The sequence below is a fragment of the Capra hircus genome, chromosome 28 (genome assembly GCF_001704415.2).
Source record: "Capra hircus breed San Clemente chromosome 28, ASM170441v1, whole genome shotgun sequence".
Taxonomy (NCBI): domain Eukaryota; kingdom Metazoa; phylum Chordata; class Mammalia; order Artiodactyla; family Bovidae; genus Capra; species Capra hircus.
Window position 1 is genome coordinate 38,291,451 of NC_030835.1, and position 22,311 is coordinate 38,313,761.

At 46.6% G+C, this 22,311-nt stretch overlaps 1 protein-coding gene across 1 annotated transcript in view; it reads right to left on the reverse strand.

Annotated features, from left to right (window-relative positions):
• The window catches only part of SLC35F3 (solute carrier family 35 member F3), a 127,859-nt gene that overhangs the window by 94,378 nt on the left and 11,170 nt on the right, over positions 1–22,311 (reverse strand). The window contains exon 2 of the mRNA XM_018042637.1: positions 9,401–9,725. Within this exon, the coding sequence (XP_017898126.1) occupies positions 9,401–9,725 (325 nt within the window). The remainder of the gene's footprint in view (positions 1–9,400; positions 9,726–22,311) is intronic.

The window sequence follows — 22,311 nt, forward strand, 5'->3', positions numbered from 1 at the left end:
AATTACTGTTATTTGCCACCAAGCAGAAGACACAGGCTAAATGAAAAACCACAGTTACCAAATATTGTGCCCATTTTCTCTACACCAGTCACAAAAAACAAACAACAACCACAACATCAACTGCAAGGGCTCTGGAGGCAGCGTGTTGCTTTTGGGGTGGATAATTCTTAGATGGGAAACTTATTCTTAGAAATAAGATGGGAAACTCATTGGAAATAAGACTGCTTCAAGTTAGGAGGAAGACGGATGGCAAAAGGATGCCTGTTGTACTTCTGTTTAGTTGCTAAGTAGTGTCTGACTCGTGACCCAATGTACTGGAGCCCGCCATGCTTCTCTGTCCACGGGATTTCCCAGGGAAGAATACTGGAGTGGGTCGCTGAGCTCTCCTCCAGGGGATCTTCCCCACCCAGGGATCAAACCCATGTCTCCTGCATTGCAGGTGTAGTCTTTACTGCTGAGCCACCAGGAAAGCCCCCCAAAGATGACTGCTGGCAGGATATCCTGCCCTCTCCTCCATCCCCGGCCCTGGAGCTGGTGGTCACATAGGACTGTTGGACCCCATAGAGGTCAATCTGGTCAGACTCCCTTGCCACTGGACTCCAGTATCCTGGGCTGCAAAGATGGCTTCATCTTTGGGGCTTTAGACACCTGAGGGGCAGCAAAGTGCTCAGAACCTCCCCTCCCCAGAACCACCCTACAGTGCATGGTCAGAGTGAATAGTCACAACTGTACATTACTGTAGGAATGAATAAAGCATGAATGAATCAGTGAGTAACCGGGGCTAACCCAGGCATTTGGGTCTGGATGGGGTAGGGAGATGCTGGAGTAACCACAAGTGCCTCCAGAAAGACACACGGGTCCCCAGCCTGACGTCAATGCCTCTGCACCCAGCACTCCTACTCCAGCCCTGCGCCATCTTTCTCCAGAGCACTCAGCATCGTCTGACTTATTCTGTTTGTTTGCTTCCCAACAAAGAGGTAAGCTCCACAAAGGCTGGGATTTTCATTTGCTTAGGTCACCGCTATTTCCAGAGCAGCCAGAACAGTGCCTGACACTCAGCAGTCCCTTGGCGGATTTTGTGTCGTGAGTGAAGGGCTGTCTCTGTCTTCCTGGAATGGAGGGGTCCCTGTGGCCCTGTTTCCAGGGTGCCCTCTGGAGAAGAACTGTTGGTGGCAGCAACGGGTCACGGCACGTTCAGGGCTCAGGGAAGCAAAAGCGAGCAAGGAGGCCCATCAGCTCCCACCAGGCGGGAGGCCCGACCGTGCCAGGAGGGCTGGGCGTGCTGGGGCATCGCTAATTAGGGCAACCTTGGCCACGCCTTCATGTTCACCATGGGCCTGAAAAACACATATCAGTGTTTCCTGGAAAGAAGATACCCCTCCAATTTCCAGAATGCCCGAGTTAGACAAGAAAATAACCACTGAAATGCTTTTCACCAACGTTAACAGGTTGCTTTCAGCTGAAGGAGAAGCTGACAATTCACAGCAGAAGACCCGGCCTTCAAGGTCTGCACTCCAAACAAACAAACAAAAACCGTAATACTGAATCATTCTGCCTCTGATATGAGATGGGCACGTGTTCTGTACCGTTATATAATTAGCACTCAGACTCTTAATTTTGAAAGCCGCTCTGATTGGATCGGCCCTGGACTCAAAAACTTTCAGAGGCTCCCACTGAAGCCTGTCCTTGTACTCAAGCTGCAGCCCAGACAGTCTGCCCTGCTTTCTCCTCCTTACACCCCATTCTGTTTTTCATATGGGCATCTCTCCCACTTGGATGTGAGCTCCTAAGTTCCGGAACAACATCTGTGTCACTGACACATGCCCGCATGCCTCGTGGATGAAAAATGTCACCTGCCATGTCAGTAAACAAAGGATGTTTCAACCGTCAAGCTGTCGTATTAGAGCCACCCGACAGTGAGCACGGAGGGGACTCAGGATGGAAACAAACAGGATTCCCGTCACCAAGCCACCCTCAACCCTGCACCCCGAAGGGACTCAGGATGGGAAAGCACAGGATACTGGCCCCAGGTAGCTGAGCTGCAACAAAGGGATGAATTCAAAGAGCCCAGACTCTTACATCTTGCCATACATAGGAAAGGGCTAAATTCCTTAACTCTGAGATTTATGGTTTTCTTTAATTAACAGTAATCTTTTAATGGGCTTTCCAGGTGGCACAGTGGTAAAGAATCTGTCTGCTAATGCAAGAGACACGGGTTTGATCCCTGGGTTAGGAAGAACCCTTGGAGTAGGAAATGGCAACCCATTCCAGTATTCTTGCCTGGGAAATCCCATGGTCAGAAGAGCCTGGCGGGCTACAGTCCATAGGGTTGCAAAGAGAGGACATGACTGAGCAACTAAGCATGAAGGCAATCTTTGGATGTTCTGACTATCTGGTCTTTGTTGCAAAAACTCCTATATATTCTGGTTCCTCTCATACATCTTCAGAGTTATTCTTTAGCGCTGAGAGGCTGTATCCCAGGCTTAAGTTCTTAGAATGTCTGCTGAGTAAAATATAATTCCCAGCTCTTATGCTGTGAATTTTTTTCAGTCAAATCCTTGACACACAGACATTGGGCTTGTGCTTGTTCAACAGGCCTGGCCTCCACTTGCCCTTAGTCCTATCCTTGACAGAGGGATAGTGGTAGAGTAAGCCCCCCTACGTATGAACAAGTTCTGTTACGACAGCACGTTTCTAAGTCCAGTTTGTTCATAAGCCCAACAAAGTTAGCCGAGGTACCCAACTAATACAAGACTCTCACAGAAGTACCAAATAAACCTCTTTACACCAGGGCTTCCCTGGAGGTTCAACTGGTAAAGAATCCACCTGCAATACAGGAGACCTGGGTTCAATCCCTGGGTCGGGAAGATTCCCTGGAGAAGGGAACAGCTACCCACTCCAGTATTCTGGCCTGGAGAATCCCATGGACTGTGTAGTCCATGGCCTCGCAAAGAGTCGGACATGACTGAGCAAACTTTACTTTCACACACACACACACACACACACACACACACACACACACACAACACAGAAAATAAAGAAAACATTTTCAATCCTACAGTACAGTGCCTTGAAGAATACAGTAGCACAGCACAATAGCTGGGCATGTTCTCATCTTTGAAAGTTTGCACCTTGAAGGTTCCCATGTGGGAGACTTACTGTATTGCTAAAGATCCAACCTGATGACTTTTCTGCCATCCCCACCCTCTCCCAACATTCACACCATAACTAAACCTCTCTGCATGCACTGGAGTCACACAGTCTGCCCCACTGCCCTCCCCTCCTCCTGACCTCCCCCACTCACCTCCCACACAGGGTCAGAGCTTCTCAGGCACCAGGCTCTCCGCCAGCCTTAGTGCATTCCCATACCCCCCAGGACTCAGCACCTACAGGTCCAACTGCTCGTCTTCTAAGAGACTGCTCCTTGGTCATTTCCTCCAAGAAACCCCCCCATCTGCCCCAGGACCCAAGTACCTGGGCCTCTCCCCTGGGGCCCCTGCGCATACCCTCATCCGCTTGTCTATCGGACTCTCCCAGGGATGTGAGCTCCTTGAGGACAGGGACCATGGATAATTGTGTCCCTGGGAAGATGTGCAGTCACCATTTCCAGAAGGCACAGGCCTCCAGATTGGGACACCCTGCTCATTGGACTTTGAACATTAAAGCTGCAAGACCCCTTGTGGATCCTGCGTAAGTCTGTCCAGCCAGGGGCACACACCTGGCCCCTCGGGACAGAAGACAGACAGGAGGCATGAAAACCGTGTTCTCGCCTTTCCTGGCTCAGAACGTCTGTGGGTGTTTCTGAAGCAGAGTCAACTGGCTGTCTTCCAGAAAGCTGAAACTACAAAAGGCAGAAGGAAACACTGGTCCCCAACAGCATCGTTCCCTTTTCTGGCAGCCCCATGTTAGCAGAAGGTTCTAGCGCTGGCTCATGAAAAGAGGTCACCACTGGGAGAAATTCCTGAAAGACCTGATAAGGTTGCGAGTGCCCCAGATCTGCTCTGGCTGATTCCTGCTTGCCGTGGCGGCCTCTGGGATCAGAGACACCGTCCACGTGTCTCAGGGTCAGAGAAGCTAGAAGGCTGTATGTCATCACCATGCCTGCCCATGACAGTCTTTCCAGGGTCATGAACCTGACATAGTTTCCCCTGCGTGCCTCCCTCTGGCGCCCGGCTTCACACGGACTCCTGGGAGCTGAACCCCCTCTCAGGTCACGCCTGCAGTTTCCACAGCACCCACATGCATCCCTCTGGTCAGAAGCCTCCCTGAGTACTGAGCACCTCAGGGCATCTCTGTGGCTGGCTGTCAGTGAGAAACAGGGATGGTGAGGGTGGGGATGTTGATGATCTGCGGAAAGAAGGAAGTTTTTATAGCAGGTTACTGCGGAGACCACAGGCTTGAGGCTGAAAATTCAGGACAGCTGGGTTTGGGAGGTTTTCACACCCACACTCCAATTCTTGAGAACAATGCCTGATATCAGGAAGGCCTGATCATTCTAGAATGCCTTGCGCAGTCAGCAGACCTGCATGCTGATTTCTTTTCATTTATTTATTTTGGTTGCATTATGAGTCATGTGGGATCTTAGTTCCCCAACCAGAGATCAAACCCATGCCTAATGCATTGGAAGTGCAGTCTTAACCAATGCACCACCAGGAAGTCCCTGCAAGTTGATTTCTGCAAGGTGTAATACCTGCATGAGTCTGCAGGGGTGGGCAGTCCTGGCAGACCCACTCCTGCAGTTTAAATAGGCCAACTCATCCTAAAGGCTGTGAAATACCATAAAAATGCCAGGAACTATCACTGTATTGTGATATCCTCCATGGGGTACAAGGCAGCCCATGCTTACTTTATTAGCTGCCTTGTACCACATAGAGGATATCACAACACAGTGATAGTTCCTGGCATTTTTATGGCATTTCACAGCCGTTAGGGCATGGTGTCTCATTTGATCACACAACAATCTTTTGTGCTCAGTGGTACCTGTGTCATCATCCTCTGTTTACAAACGAGCATCTGAGGCTCCTGGAGCTTAAAAGACTTGCCCAAGGAGCCTCCTCTTCCTCGCAAATGGCAGCAGATTAGCAGGACTCAAACATCCTTGGGGCCCAAAGAGAGTCCCCTGCCAATTGATATGGTATGGTGAGTCCTGCTTCCCACATTTCAGCAGATCAGCAGCATTTTAAAACCTGTGTAACTGAGATTCAAGAACTCCAGGGCCTTGACAGTCCAAGGGCAGCCCGTGGGCCAGCAGCACCAGCAACTCCTGGGAGCTCATTAAGAAAGCAGAACCTCACGTCCATCCAGACCTACGGAATCATCATCGGCCCATCAACAAGATCCCAGAGACTCAGAGTTTGAGCAGCTCAGGGTTTGAGGCAATATATGATTTCCTCCCCGTGCTTTGGCTGACTTTTCTAGCCTCGTGTTGGGGAACTAGCCTCAGCGGGGAGGTTGAAAAGGAAAGAAACTTCTACCTGATTGTTCCCTGAAAACCACTAGAAAAGCTGGCTTATCTGGCCAGCTTCACCGTTTTCCTTCTCTCCCCAGCTTCCTGCTGAAACTTTCACCCAGATACATCTGTTCAGTTGACTCCAGATTTTCCATTCATTTCAATAAAAGTACAAACATGGAAGATGCGATTTCAGTTTGCCTTGATTTCTGGGAACCCTAATATCTGTTTAAAGAGCTCCCAATGTGATAGGGGATTAAAATGCACAAATTACTGATACCAAAAAGGACCCAATGGGGCTCCTGGCACAAAAGCTTTTCTATATCCCCTGAGAAATGGAGTATTTCCTGTATAGCAGTAAACAAGGATGTCACAGTTACCAGTGATTCCAGCCCTCTGGGGCACTCGGGAAGGAGAGGAATGCCTGCACAATCCGGCAGCTGCTAGGCTGCAGCCCCTCCCCGTGGTGAGCACTGAGGAACTCACGGTGTGAAGAAACACAGGATATGGCCCCTAGGGTAGCTGAGGTGCATGTGAAAGGAATGATTTCAGTGAGCCCAGACTCTTGCATCTTGTAGAAAAGTGCTAAATTCCTTAACTTGGGATATCTGGTTTTCTTTAATTCACAAAAATACTTTAGATGTTCCGATTACTTGCCCTTAGTTGCAAACTTCTATATAACCTGACACTACCCACACCCGCCTCCCTCCCACTCCCACCCCCCACCCCGGCTCCTAGGAGCAGTTCTCTCAGGTTACTTGAGATGCTGTCTCCCAGCCCTGAAGTCCTAAAAATCCCCACTGAATAAAACGTAACTCTCAACTTTTAGGTTGTCACTATTTTTTAAGTCAACACCCCCAGGTTTTGATTCCAGGAAACAGGCTTCATTCAGCCTCCATGACCTTCCCTGAGTTCCAAAGAGCAGGTTCAAATAGATGCTAATCAGGGAAGGGAGGGGATTCGGAGATGAGGAAGGAACAGACAGAGTGCATCCTTGGGGCAGGGTCCTGGTTCCCCTCCAGGGATGCACAGAAAAATAAGATTGAGCCATTCTGCAGATACTGAAACCCCCACCAGGTGGGAGAAGTTAACTGCGTGCTGCCCACAAGCATGTAGACCCCAGACCCATTGGAACAATAGAAGGTTGATGAAGCTGACTCCCACTTTCCTCACCATCAACCCATCAGAAGAACGTCCGTGAGCTGATCACATCCTCTCTGAACAGTTAAGATGAAACTCCTCACCCCGCCCTCCAGGTCAGGACACACAGTTCTGAGGGCATTAGTCTGCTGTGGTCCTCTTTGCTTGGCAAAGCAATAAAGCTATTTTTTTCTACTTCACCCAAAACTCTGCCTCTGAGATTTAATTTGGTGTTGGGGTATGGAGGCCTGATTTGGCCTCACTATTAGGTATAAAACAAACTACATGGATATACAGTATAATGCGGGGAAACAGCCAATATTTTATATTAGCTATAAATGGAGTATAGCCTCTAAAAACTGTGAATTACTAGCCTGCACACCTAAAACTTATATAATATTGTACATCAACTAAATGTTAATAATTTTAAACAAACAGCCAATAAAAAAAGAACTCCCAGTTTGAGATGTGACGTAGTCATGAGTTTCTAGGTAAAGTCTGTGATGTTAACATTTTCCTCTCCCTTTTCTGAAAAAGAATATTCTTTCACTCCTCCAGTGGTGCCTAGATTAACTGGCATGCCCAATCATCGACTGGTAAAATCAGCAGCTCTGTTTAGACACAAGCAGAACACAATTTATAACCAGAAAGATTTTTTTTTTAAAGTGGTGAGCTCAGCTTTAGCACAGAAATTGGGCAAGATTTTACCTGGCTTCTCTAATCAAGTTATGGTTTTGCCCCTTGCCCTCCACTGTTCTTCAGCTGACATAATCATCACTATGATTCTCTTCTGATTTTTCCCAAATATTTTTAACAGGCAGACCATAAGCTGAAATCAAGGTGTGACATCTTTCTATGTTTAATCTGCTTCAATGATCTTGCGTTTTTTTTTTTTTCCCCGTAGACCTTTTAACCAACTGAGCCTGGTTCCTCCTGTGTTGTTTTCAGCACAATTAATTAATGGTGCTGGGCCTGCACTAAATGGCCAGTGATGCCAGCCTTGTCCCAAGGTGAGCGTCATGTTAAAGACACGTGCTTAGGGCAGTAGCTGGTGTTGCCTCTCAGGGAAGCCCTCTTTGAGTCCACATGTTTGAACAAAGCAGAGAAAGACCATTTCATCTTCCCTCCGGCAATTCTCCATGAAGAAAGGGCACCTACATCCATTTTGCGAGAGGCAGCAGCTTACTATCCTACTCTGTCTAAAGAAAGGCAAACTCCTAATTACAAACTGAATACACTCAGGGCTGCTTTACTATTAATGCATTATTTACTGAACATTTGCTTTTCCCTGCGACTAAAAGCAGGCCATTATTTCTCTCTTGACTTTGGGACAATCTGGGGCTCTGTTAAAGTTTCTAAACCAATCTGTTTCAGTCTGCTTTTAGCTGCTGTTCAGAAGAGGTACATTAAGTGCCTCTCGAGTGATTTCTGGCTGGGCCATGAAGCCACTGATTTCAGCCAACACTGACAATGCCCCAGGCCTGGGCTCCGGTTCTGGGTTCCAGGCTGCCACATGCCTGTCTCCGGAACTCGCTCCCAGTCCTTTCCACTAAGGGATGCTGGTCACTGAAAGCTCACCAGTGCTCCCTCTCTAGAACGAGTGCTCTGACTTACCACTTGGCCTTTTAAAGGAGCCAGTCCAAATTATCTCTGAACATTCAAAAACTTTGGCGCCTCACACCTCCAAGTTGAATTTGACATTGACAAAATGGTAGAAGCTCAGAAAAAAATTCTGATCAGCATGTAACCTTCATTCCTAAAACCTCTTTACGCCTTGAATTCAATGATGTTTTTTGGCTACCTTGCAACTTTTTCAGACCGGGGCTGAAGTTTGAACCAGATGGTAAATGGGACAAGTGACTGTACAGGGGGCTTGGTGGCGTGGAAGTAAGGGGGTGGGGTGGAGAGCAGGCAGTGGTGAAGGAGTGAACAACCCTCAACTTCCAGATTTTTTTCCACCTCTGAGGCTGATGAAAAAGAAATTCCCCAGACCCACCTGGTCACCTTGACCAATATTCTTTCCTGTTTTTTTTTTTTTTTCCTGAGTAGATCTGATTTGGGCCAATAGTAAGGTCCTTGACATAGTCACAGAGGACCTCAGCTTTGGGTGACCATGAGAACTAGGGATGGGCATAGTTGATAACCCAGGGCCAACACTAAGCATCTGACTCTGGAGGAGGTTGGGGCTCCCTGCTATACATTGTGGCAGAGGGCTGGCATCTGGACTTCTGGCCTCTTTTAAAGGGAGGTCATTTCAATGAGAAAATATGCATGCGTAAATACAGTCAACAAAGTTCAGACAATGCTTTGACTTTGATGGCAACACGGCCAGATATTCAGACACCCGCCTCCAACCACGTAATCAAAGGAGGAAATGTCTTGCAGGGGGAGGAAATGAGCAATCAAGTGTTTGCCATGAGCACCCGCGGGCGGAGAAGCTAAGTTACAGGGAGGAGCCAGCTCACCTGGCTCCATGGGCCTATCCTCAGCCCAGTCTGAGGAGGATGACAGAGCCATACAGTTTTCCCGTTTCTACCCTTTCTGGGGACTTAGCACAGCCCATCTCTGGAAGCTGCTGCCTTCTCCCGCCTACTAGAAAGGAATTCCTGGGGTGAAGGGCTAGAGGCGGAGGAAGGGTGATCACCACTTCTGAAAGGAATGAATTCCGGTCCTGGAACCCCACTAAGACAACGAGTGACACGGTGACTTCTCCCTACGGTGTCTGCTGGCCCATCTCATCACCCACCCAGCAGCATCAGCGGTCCGGAGAGCAGCCCCCTGCTGAGCCAGCATCCCAGGGCAGGTGCCTACCTGTATCTCTGCTTCACTGACTGCTTCTCCGCTGACTTGCAGATGTGCCCCGTGTAGTACAAGGGGAAGAATAAAAAGTTCCAGTTGGTGGCAAACCACGTCAGGGTGAAGGGAGCATCGAACTTCCTGAAGGTCAGCTTGGCGAGCTGCGTGGCGCCCGCCCAGGAGGCGCACACGCACAGCACCACCGCCACACCCCAGAAGATCTTCTTGAGCTGCGCGCGGGAGCATCTCCAGCAGTGGCGGCTCGATCTCCCACCGGCCTCGGTCCCCGCCGGCGCCTGGGCCTCCGCCGGGCCCGGGGAGTCCCGGGGGCGCTCCTCCCCTGGCGGCAGAGAAGGGAGAGGTTAACTGGGGCCTCCACACCTTCACGCGGCCAGGCCGAACAGGGTTGGGGTGGGAGGGATGCCAAGAGGGCAACTGACTCCCCCACTGCCATTCTCATCGCCACCCTGGGGAGGAGAGTTGGGGGGCGGGTGGGGGGAATGGGGGCCTGGAGACAGCTTCCTGAAACAAAACTTGAAGACGTCGCCTCTGGTTTTCTGGTCCTCTAGAATTGCTATTGTTTGATCGCCAAGTCGTGTCCTACTCCTCCTCTAGAATCCTCTAGAAGCTTGAACCCCAAAAGATGGTTCAGGCATGGGCTGGCAGCATCAGCACCATCCCCAGCTTGCTGGCTATGCGGAATCTCAGGAACCCTGGCATCTGAATGTGTATTTCAGCAGGTGATCTCTGTGCACGCCTGGAGAAGCAGAAACATTTCTCCAGAACCCAGAGTGGCTGAAATATTTTTCCAAATATTTCACTAATATTTCAGCTCACAGGGATTGATGTGCAACTCCAGCGGTGGGCAGTGCTAGGGGCTAGGGATTCCCTCCTGAGAAGGTCATAGGCCTTGACCTCTAGAAGCTTCTGTTACAGTGACAGAAGCTCCTCCTTGCCTGGCACTTAAGGGCATGGATGCCAAGAGCAAAGCATCCATGGAGAGCAAAAACAGATTGTCCTGGAACCTCCCTGGTGATCCAGTGGCTAAGATGCTGCCCTTCCAATGTAGGGGATGTGGCTTTGATCCCTGGTCAAGAACTAAGATCCCACATGACGGTGGGGTGTGGCTAAAAAAAAAAAAAAAAAAGGTATCTGTCACTCATCCGAAAAGACCCTGATGCTAGGGAAGACTGAGGGCAAGAGGAGAAGGGGACGAAAGAGGATGAGATGGTTGGATGGCATCACTGACTCAATGGACATGAGTTTGAGCAAACTCTGGGAGATGGTGAAGGACAGGGAAGCCTGGCCCACTAGTCCATGGGGTCGCAAAGAGATACAGCAGGAGACACTGAACAACAACCCTCTTACTCCTCTATTTGCTCTTACTGACTCCTAGCTGATGGCTGTCAGTCCCACTGTGCAGTGTTACTTAAAAACCACAGTCTCTGGCAGCTGGTGCTCTGAAAGCCCTCCGATGATCGGCTGGAGGACCGTGTGACTTCCGGAAGCCAGGCTGCAGCTCAGAGTGTGGCTATGCAGCAGCACTGTTCCCACAGACCATGAGAAAATGGAAAAGGCATTATCTTCCACTGTTTGGTTTCCATTCATGATTGTGTGCAGGTCAGTCATCTGGAAATTTAAACAGAACCATAACTTGTGTAAGGTGTGACCATGGGTGGGGGTGAATTTCCAAGAGATGGCCTACTTGCCTTTTATATGATCAGCCAGGCACTCAGCTGAAAGATGGCAGACCCTGCAGTGGTACAGGAGATGGGTACAAAGTATATTGGGGTCAAATGGTACTCTATGGAAGCTGTTTAAACTTAATTGCAATTTCAATAGCTCTAATACTATGTCACCCTGCTTATTTAACTTCTATGCAGAGTACATCATGAGAAACGCTGGACTGGAAGAAACACAAGCTGGAATCAAGATTGCCAGGAGAAATATCAATAACCTCAGATACACAGATGACACCACCCTTATGGCAGAAAGTGAGGAGGAACTAAAAAGCCTCCTGATGAAAGTGAAAGAGGAGAGTGAAAAAGTTGGCTTAAAGCTCAACATTCAGAAAACGAAGATCATGGCATCTGGTCCCATCACTTCATGGGAAATAGATGGGGAAACAGTGGAAACAATGTCAGACTTTATTTTTTTGGGCTCCAAAATCACTGCAGATGGTGACTGCAGCCATGAAATTAAAAGACGCTTACTCCTTGGAAGAAAAGTTATGACCAACCTAGACAGCATATTCAAAAGCAGAGACATTACTTTGCCAACTAAGGTCCGTCTAGTCAAGGCTATGGTTTTTCCTGTGGTCATGTATGGATGTGAGAGTTGGACTGTGAAGAAGGCTGAGCACCAAAGAGTTGATGCTTTTGAACTGTGGTGTTGGAGAAGACTCTTGAGAGTCCCTTGGACTGCAAGGAGATCCAACCAGTCCATTCTGAAGGAGATCAGCCCTGGGATTTCTTTTGAAGGAATGTTGCTAAAGCTGAAACTCCAGTACTTTGGCCACCTCATGCGAAGAGTTGACTCATTGGAAAAGACTCTGATGCTGGGAGGGATTGGGGGCAGGAGGAGAAGGGGACGACAGAGGATGAGATGGCTGGACGGCATCACTGACTCAATGGACATGAGTCTGAGTGAACTCCGGGAGTTGGTGATGGACAGGGAGGCCTGGCATGCTGAGATTCATGGGGTCGCAAAGAGTCGGACATGACTGAGCGACTGAACTGAACTGAACTGAATACTATGAAACCAAGTTTTATATATTATACTGTCTGAAATATAATAATTCTTTTTAAAATATTTATTTACTTATTTGGCCATGCCAGATCCCAGTTGTGGCACTCAAGATCTTGGTAACTTTCAACATAGCATGTGAGATCTCTAGTTGTAGCAGCAAGGATTGAACCCAGGTCCCTGAATTGGGAGTGTGATGTCTTAGCCACTGGACCAAGGGAAAGTCCCAGAAATATAATAATTCTATGAGGCAAAATCCTGATTCAAGGTAGCCTATTATATGTTGTTATTATTTAGTTGCTAAGTCGTGTCCGACTCTTTGTGACCCCCATGGACTGTAGCCTGCCAGGCTCCTCCATCCATGGGATTTCCCAGGCAAGAATACTGGAGTGGGCTGCTATTTCCTTCTCCTGGGGATCTTCCTGACCCAGAGATCGAACCCTCGTCTCCTTCATTGGCAGGCAGATTCCTTACCACTGAGTCATCTGGGAAACTCCAGCCTATTATATAGGTGTTAGCTAATCCTAGCATTAATTGCTAAGTCTGGCTGTATCTCTCTTTTGTGTTTTTTTTTTGCCACACCACGCAGCCTGTGGGATCTTAATTTCCTGACGAGGGATCGAATCCAGGTCCTCAGCAGTGAAAGCACAGAGTCCAATCACTGGATTGCCACGGAAGTCCTGGGTTGTATCGCTTTTAGCCAAGGGTAATCCAAAGCTTTTGTAGCTGGCCAAGGAGAGACAATGTCCTTTACTGACCCCAAATCCTTGACACCATCTAGTAAACATATTATGCTTCTGTGCCTGCTTTATTAATATTTATTCTCCCTCCTCCTCTTCCTTTTCATGTGTGCATAAATCTGAGTCAGAAAGCACTTGGAAAACCACACGCTTGACCATTTCTGAGTTTCCAACAAGTTGTGTGTTTCTGGCATGGGCTGCAGAGAGGGGAGAAGCAGAGGGCGCAAAAGCAAGGAAGATCCCTCTCCTTCTGCCTAATACCCTTCCACGAGGACATTGTGTCTTTGTTCACAGTGAATCCCTACAACTTCCATTTTCAGACAGAAGCACACATGTTTCAGCGTATACACTAACTCCCTGACATTTGGGGTGAGCCTCTGCAACCCGTCACTGCTGAGTGTTCAAGCAGTGTTAGGGCTGGGAGATACCTTGACCACCAGCATCAACTATCAGAAACTCATACCAAGAAGATAATTATGGAGATGAAAGGAAAAATGTCCACATAGAAAGGAAATGCAGTTTCACAGTATTAACTGGCCATTTAAGAATAGAACCTAGAGGAGGCTGAAAAAAAATTCAGGCTCCTAACATGTTCATCCAGTTTTGCCAATTAAGTTTGAAAACTTAAAGAATGAAGCGATGACTGATGCTATGCAGTGTTACAATGAGGGAAAAATCACCAAATCATGTCATATTGTTAGGACTTCCTGGTGGTCCAGTGGGTAAGATTCTGCCTTCCAATGGACAAGACGCAGGTTCAGTCCCGGGATGGGAAAGATCCCACCTGCCGCAAGGGGGAAAAAAACAAACAGCCAAACAGACAAAACAAATTGAGCTCATAAAAAGGGTAAAATTCATGTTTGGGAACGCATGTAAGAATTAAAGATTTTAAAATTTAAAAAAATAAAAAATAAAACATTTTAAATCTTAAAAAAAAAATAAAGTGAATGAAAGCAAAAAAAAAAGTGTAAAATTAAATCTCTCTTTTAAAAGACTGGACTATTTAAATATCTTTATATATTTGGATTAAAGAAATTATATCCAACTTTTTAACCTCTTGGCTCATTTGACCAGGGCATATTGATAATACACAAGCAAAATAAAGACATTCTGCACTCTGTTATTAAACAATAAGATAGAACTATGTTTCCCTAAGTATAATGCAATTAACAGGTACGGTATTATCGAAAGAAGGATCCCAGGATCAGAAGTTTGGGAAACAGATTCTTTTGCTACATGACTAATAGACGTAGTGGATTTCCAAAAGGCAGCTGGAGAATGTGTACTTCCCATATTATTTCAACATAATACCTGTGGTAGGACTGGGGTCCCCTAGAACACACTTTTGGAAACACGGGAATAGACCATAAAGAATGAGAGGGATTCAAACCCAATACATTGCAAACTTTCCATTTCATGGCCTGGAGTCTCATATAGTGATAAATCACTCACCAATTTCATTACCTCACTCATTCCTAATACTTTTTTTAAACTAGACCTACCTCCTGTAAACTAAAAATATTCTTTACAGAATCATTACAAAAGTATTTCATAGTATAAATAAAAACAGTGCACTGCATATTCGAATCTTAGTACCTAGAGATATCACTGGACATTTTGCCACATTTTCCCCAGCAAAATTTGTATCTTTGCACAACACACACACATTCACACACAACAAAACTGGGGTTCTACTGTATTTTTGGCCAGCAGTCATCTAACCGGATGCATAAGAGCAAGTGTTTCTAAATCTCACAGGGCTGCATATACTGCAACATCCTAGGAGTGTTTCAATCTGCTAGGAAGTTACGACGAAGCGTCTGCCCTGTGCCAAGAACTTTGGCGGTCAATAAATAAATATAAAACGTGGCTGCATCCTGCTCTTCAGGAACTTACAGTCTATCTGGGAGTGACAAAAGAGATCTATGAAAGAACTACAGAACAATTATGGATGGAGAAATTTTGACTGCAAGGCAAACTCTGAAGACAGTGACACCAGTGTGGCCGTGATCCCAGCAAGATCAGAGGAGGCAGAAGCTTGGCTTGGGTATTGCAGGATAGACAGGATGAAGAACAAGAGAAGCAAAGATCAGGATCAGGACCTGGTCTGCCCCAAGAGTGGTGAGGAAGACGGTGAGCTCTGAAATCCCCCACTGCCGTGCGCCACTGCAATGCCCAGTCTTGCTCTGGCCAGATACACAGCAGGAGAAGTTGCCAGGCTAGCAGAAGAGACGTTAGCAAATCCAGATTTTGGAATTTACTTTTTCTAGGAAGTAAACATACATTATACATGCCCCAGTGTCCATAACAAACAGATAAAATTAAAGAATAAAGATAGAATGACATAATGAATTTGGTCAGCAGATGTGTTTATTCTCCCATATTTGAAAGGCAGCAAACACGTCCCATCCCATGCTACCGTTCTCAAGGTCATTTTCAGCAGCTGCCCAACTGATGCTAGATTTCAGAAAGGAAGAATGACACCGAGGGGGCCAGTCGCCCCTTTCAAAATCCTCTTGTATACTCCTGTGCAAGAAATTCTGGTTTATTTTCTCTCCCCTCCTAAATTACCAGTGACTCCCCCGTACCAGTGCCTTCGTGGTCACAGCAACACAAGTAACCAAGTGTTTGTTGTCGCTCCTTATCACCCCTGAAAGAGGCACTGCAGAGTGTCACAAAGAAATCAGGGCTGAATGAGCCTCATGCTGCGTCCCGTCTCAGCTCCTCTGACCGTGACGACACAACTAAAATACTCTTTATGTCATCCTCACTCGCCAAGACCCCCTTCCCACTAACAAGCCCTCTATGATCTTGAGTTGGCCATCCTAACCTTGCACTTGATCCAAGGGTTCTGGGCTCAGTGCAAAGGAGAAGATATATTTTGACCCCATGGTTGTACTGACAGATGTGGTCATTGTGGCATCATGCATCACCCTTTGGCTGTGTTGTCTCTACACGTCCTGTGTACACCACTTGAGTCACTTGAAACAAGCGGGGGACAGGTGGGCGTTTCCCAATTACCATCACTGGAGCTACTTCCACTGAGCATTTTGGAGAAAAGTATGTGTGTGTGTAGGAAGAGTGTTCTCCTACACACAATGCATATTCCACGGCACGCTAAGATATAACCATACCTGTGTGTAAACTTCCATCCTGAGCTGTGTTCATCCATGCTAAGTTGCTTCAGTCGTGTCTGACTCTTTGTGATGCTACAGACCATAGCCTTTCAGGCCCCTCTGTCCATGGGATTTTCTAGGTAAGAATCCTGAGTGGGTTGCCATGCCCTCCTCCAGGGGTCTCCCTGACCCAGGGGTCGAACCCATGTCTCTTCAGTCTCCTGCACTGATAGGTAGGTTCTTTACCACTAACATCACCTGGGAAGCCAATAATTATTATAATATTATATATTATAATCAATTAACAGAGTGGATTGCCAGTCCCTTCTCCAGGGGATCTTCTCAACTCAGGGACTGAACCCAGGTCTTCTGCATTGCAGGTGGACTCTTTACTGTTTGAGCCAGTGTTCCATGTCACGCAATTTGCTGGAACCATACATTAGTCCTACCTGCAAAATCACATCTGATACTTCTCTCTTAAAAGGGATCTAGAAAAATTTGCACTCTTCAGTCAAGCAGTACCTACAGGCTGTGTTCCTACCTAGCAGAAAGAAACTCCTGGAGGTCTGGTTCCGTGGCTAACTCATCCTGGGACCCAGGCAAGTCCTCTGTCCCATGAGGTGTCTATTGTTTTTTGCTGAGAAAATTATGAATTGAGGGCCTTTATGGGTTTAGTTAGTGAAAGTCATTTCTCCAACAAGAAAGCAAGAACAATTGGAAAATCACTCACTGTCAACTTCAAATTCCCATAAAATGGCTCCTCCAAGCCTCTGAGAAAACACAAACGGTGACTTCTCTAGTGGTGCAGTGGTTAAGAATCCACCTTCCAATGTCGGGGATGTGGGTTCAATCCCTGGTCAGGGGACTAAGATCCCACTGGCCTTCTGCTTGACAACTACTGAGCCCGCAGGCTCTAGAGTCCGTGTTCTACAACTAGAGAAATGTCCACGCGCTGTAACAAAGACCCAGCACAGCCAAAAAGAGAGAGACAGAACACAAATATTTCTTTTCTGAGGTCCCCTAGAAAAAGCAGATGCTTGTTGACTCTTTCTCTGAAGAAGTAGCCAGGAAGTTCTGCACTTAGAAAGTGCAAGAGTCACTGTCTTAGGGATAAGGGACTCAGAGGTGGACTCAAGGATAACCCACAGGCTGGCCTGGTCCCAGCCTCCTGGAAGTGAAGGGGTTATCATTCTGAAGAGAACAGGAGAAGAGACCGTCCCATGACACCTCCATCAGTAAGACCTACATGGTTAATTTTTCAAAGCTTTTTTTTGAGGACTAATTTTCCTAACTGCAAAATTCACTTGTTTCAGAAGTGCAATTCACAATTCTTAGTAAATCTACAGAATCGTGAATCTATCACCCCATCCAGTCTTAGAACACTTCCACCATCTCAAAATGGGTCCTCATGTGTGCTCTGAAGTCACTCCCCAGGCCCCTGCCTCCATCCCAGGCAACCACAAATCTTCTATCACTACAGATTTGCCTACTCTGGTTTTTTCATATAAATTTGTCAGCTTTTGCATCTTTTCACTCAGCATAATGTATCTGAGGTTCCTCCATGGCACTCCTGGCATGCGGCAGGAGTTCATTCTTTTTATAGCTGGATAGTAGGGCATATGGCTAGTCTAAATTTTGCTTATCCAGTTATCAGTTGATGGACAAGGGTACAGTTTCCAGTTCTTTGGCTACTGTGAATTACGCTGCTATGAACACTCATATATACAGTAAGTCCCCTACGATGAACCTGCAAGTTGTAAACTTTCAAAGACGTGAACGTGTGTTCCATCAATGTCAGGAGTGAGAACACTGCAGCTTGCCCCCCGTCTCCTACTGCTGATGATCCTTCAGCTCCACCATCTCCCATCTCCACCCCCTCCTCCAGGCAGTAACTCTTGCCTGTTCACTTGATGCCAGACCCTGTATGCCAGCTGTTATACTGTACTACTGCGCTTTTCAGGGTACTGTACTGTAAAGTTAAATGTTTCTTCATTTGTTTTTATGTATTGTTTGTGTGAAAAGTATTGTAAGCCTATTACAGTACAGTACAATATAGCAGATTGTGTAAGTTGGGTATCTGGGCTTACTTTGTTGAACTTAGGAAAAAATCAGACTTAAGAACACGCTCTCGGAACAGAACTTGTTTGTATGTTGGGGACTTACTTTAAGTCTTTGTACAGATATGTTTTTGTTTCTCTTAGATGGACTCAAGTTTTAGCCAATTTATTGACACGTACTGTAAGGCATAAGGAGAAGGCAATGGCACCCCACTCCAGGACTCTTGCCTGGAAACTCCCATGGACGGAGGAGCCTGGTAGGCTGCAGTCCATGGGGTCGCTAAGGGTTGGACACGACTGAGCGACTTCACTTTCACGTTTCACTTTCATACATTGGAGAAGGAAATGGCAACACACTCCAGTGATCTTGCCTGGAGAATCCCAGGGACGGGGGAGCCTGGTGGGCTGCCATCTATGGGGTCGCACAGAGTCAGACACGACTGAAGCGACTTAGCTGCTGCTAGCTAGCTGTGAGGCAAAAGGTAGACACACACCCTTTCCTAGGGGAGCTTGTTCATCCAAGTGTTGGGGTTTACAGTATCCACGTCGTAGATGGGTCAGTGTCTCCAATTGACCCACACAAGACACAGTTGATGGTTGCTCTGGGAACAGAGCCCCCACCCTTTTCTTTCTCTGGATTGCCCTGGGAATAGGGCTTGATGAGTGATTTCCCCATTTGCTGATCACTGACGCATATATCCTTTCAGGGCCTGGTCACCCAACGAAACCGCCTTTATAAAATCAGGAGCTTGGAAGAAAGCTTTTGTTTATGGTCATTTGCAAGTGTAATTCATCTCCCAAAATATGCCAGTGTCAGGTTTTGTTTTACTTTCCATGATCTACGTGGCTGCCATTAAGACATTTGCATCACGTGTCTTTTAAATTTTATTACGTGTGGCTGTTCTTTTAAGACATGGTTTAATCTACGTGTGCTTTCTTTTAGATGTTTTTATGTGCTGTTCTTTTAAGACATGGTTTCGCAGTGAATCTACGTGTGGCTGTTCCTTTTAAGACATGGTTTCGCGGGGAATCTACGTGTGGCTGTTCCTTTTAAGACATGGTTCGCTCTACGTGTGTGTTTTTTAGATGGTTTCGCGGGGAACGGGGGTCAAGAATGGGGGAGGGAAGAGAAGGCTGCCACATGTGTAAAGCCACCCCAGGCCCTGGGTGTCCCCAAAGCAATCCTGATGTCACATATCCTGCACTTGTCAAACTTCTGTTTGTATTCCTGGCCTTTGGGTCAGAAAATATTCCCATTATTCATGCATGATGAAGGATCAGTCACACTCCTGTCTGGCAAAGGGCCCCAGGAAAGATGGACTCCACAGATAATTAAAGCTGACCCTGAGTAAGGGAGAAGAGAGCACGGGGAAGCAAAGGGTAGGTGATGAGTTGTTTTTTTTTTTTTTTTTAAATTTATTTCAGACTGTGTGGTCATGCAATTGCACTGCTTGCAGGATCTTAGTTCCCCAACCAGGGAATTGAACCCAGGTCCTTGGCAGTGAAAACATGAAGTCCTAACCACTGGACCCCCAGGGAATTCCCCAAGTGACAGTTAAACATAAGTGTATATGCTCTCTGCCAGGAGATTACACAGCTGTTTCCAAAACTTGCCTTAATGTTGGCAAAATATGACTTTTTTTCCTTTGTGGGACAGCTGAGGGCCTCACAGTTAGTCTCCCAAGGTCACAGAGTAGTGAGGGAGCTGAATGCAGTTCCAAGCATCCATCTGGCCCCAAAGCATCCAGAGGAATGGACAGCATCCTTATTCTTCCCTTTGGAAGTGATCGGTGCTGACCACCCTGGTCACATCTGCTGATCACTAAAGAGGGGCTTTAAGTTTTCAAAAGGACAGACTCTATTTTTAATTTGGAGCATCCTGAGTGTGTATGGAACTCTGGGTTGGGGTTCACCAATATGAAATGAAGACTTCTGTGAGCTGAATGTCTATGTCCTCCTTCAATTTATACATTAAGACTGTAACTTCCAACGGCTGCATTTGCAGTTGAAGCCTCTAAGGTCATAAGGGTGGGGCCCTGATCTGATAGTGTTGGTGGCATTATGGGAAGAGAGACAGCAGGGAGCTCTTCCTGTGCACATAGAGAGGAGCTGCATAAGGACACAGCAAAGAAGTGGCTGCCTATAAGCCAGGAAGAGCTCCTCCACCAGAAGCCAACTTGGCCTACAACTTGATCTTGGTGATTGCAGCCACGAAATCAAAAGACGCTTACTCCTTGGAAGGAAACTTATGACCAGCCTGCTAAGTCACTTCAGTCATGTCCGACTCTGTGCAACCCCAGAGATGACAGCCCCCCAGGCTCCCCCGTCTCTGGGATTCTCCAGGCAAGAACACTGGAGTGGGTTGCCATTTCCTCCTCCAACCTAGACAGCATATTAAAAAGCAGAGACATTACTTTGCCAACAAAGTTCTGTCTAGTCAAGGCTACGGTTTTTCCAGTGGTCATGTATGGATGTGAGAGTTGGACTGTGAAGAAAGCTGAGCGCCAAAGAATCGATGCTTTTGAACTGTGGTGTTGGAGAAGACTCTTGACAGTCCCATGGACTGCAAGGAGATCTAACCAGTCCATCCTAAAGGAGATCAGTCCTGGGTGTTCATTGGAAGGACTGATGTTGAAGCTGAAACTCCAATACTTTGGCCAGCTGATGCAAAAATCGACTCATTAGAAAAGACCCTGATGCTGGGAAAGATTGAAGGTGGGAGGAGAATGGGACGACAGAGGATGAGATGGATGGATGGCATCACCGACTCAATGGACATGGGTTTGGGTAGACTCTGGGAGTTGGTGATGGGCAGGGAGGCCTGGTGTGCTGTGGTCCATGGGGTTGCAAAGAGTCGGACACGACTGAGTGACTGAACTAAAACTGAAGCTGGTCTTGGACTTCCAGCCTGCAGAACAGTGAGAAAATGGTCTATTAAGTCATCCAGGCGGTGGTACTCTGTCATGGCAGCCTGAGCAGACTGACCTGAGCGTGTTACAGCGGGGAGTGCACTGTGTTTGTGAAGGTGTGAGGCATAGACCGAGAGCCTCCCTGTGCAGGAAGTGGTGACAAGCTGTGGATGAGTATTTATTGTGATAACCTCTTAGAAGAAATGCCACCACATCGTAACCAAGAGAAGACTGAGGAGGCACGTGATATGGCATGCTAGACAGCATCCTAGAACAGAAAAAGATGGGAGGTAAGAACCAAAGACATCTGAATAAATATGAATTTTAGTTAATAATAATGCATCAATGTTGGCTCATTAATTGTGATAAATGTACCATACCAATAGAAGATGTTAATAATGGAAGAAATTGGATGTGAAGTATTTAAGAACTCTCTGTACTATCTCTGCAACTTTTCTGTAAATCTAAACTATTCTAAAATAGGGCATCCAGTCTATGTCTGATGCAGGATACAGTATGCTTGGAGCTGGTGCATGGGGATGACCCAGAGAGATGTTATGGGGAGGGAGGTGGGAAGGGGGTTCATGTTTGGGAACGCATGTAAGAATTAAAGATTTTAAAATTTAAAAAAAATAAAAAATAAAAAATAAAACATTTTAAATCTAAAAAATAAAATAAAATAAAATAAAATAAAAAAATAAAATAGGGCATCCCTGGTGGCTCAGTGGTAAAAAATCCACCTGCAATGCAGGAGACATGTGTTTGATCCCTGGGTTGGGAAGGTCTCCTGGAGAAGGAAATGGAAACCCACTCCAGTGTTCTTGCCTGAAAAATCCCTGGAGAGAGGAGCCTGGCAGGCTATAGTCCATGGGGTCGCAAAAGAGTCAGACATGACTTAGCGACTAAACAACAACAATTCTAAAATACAAGATTTATTTTTTTAAAAAAAGAAAGAAAGAACTGTCATGGATGACTACATTAGAAATACCAGGTACTTCTCTGAATTGCTTAAGCCTTTGCTGTAATTCAATGTCTAGTGGGCCTTAGAAAGCATCACTATGAACAAAGCTAGTGGAGGTGATGGAATTCCAGTTGAGCTTTTTCAAATCCTGGAAGATGATGCTGTGAAAGTGCTGCACTCAATATGCCAGCAAATTTGGATAACTCAGCAGTGGCCACAGGACTGGAAAAGGTCAGTTTTCATTCCAATCCCAAAGAAAGGCAATGCCAAAGAATGCTCAAACTACCACACAATTGCACTCATCTCACATGCTAGTAAAGTAATGCTCAAAATTCTCCAAGCCAGGCTTCAGCAATACGTGAACCGTGAACTTCCAGATGTTCAAGCTGGTTTTAGAA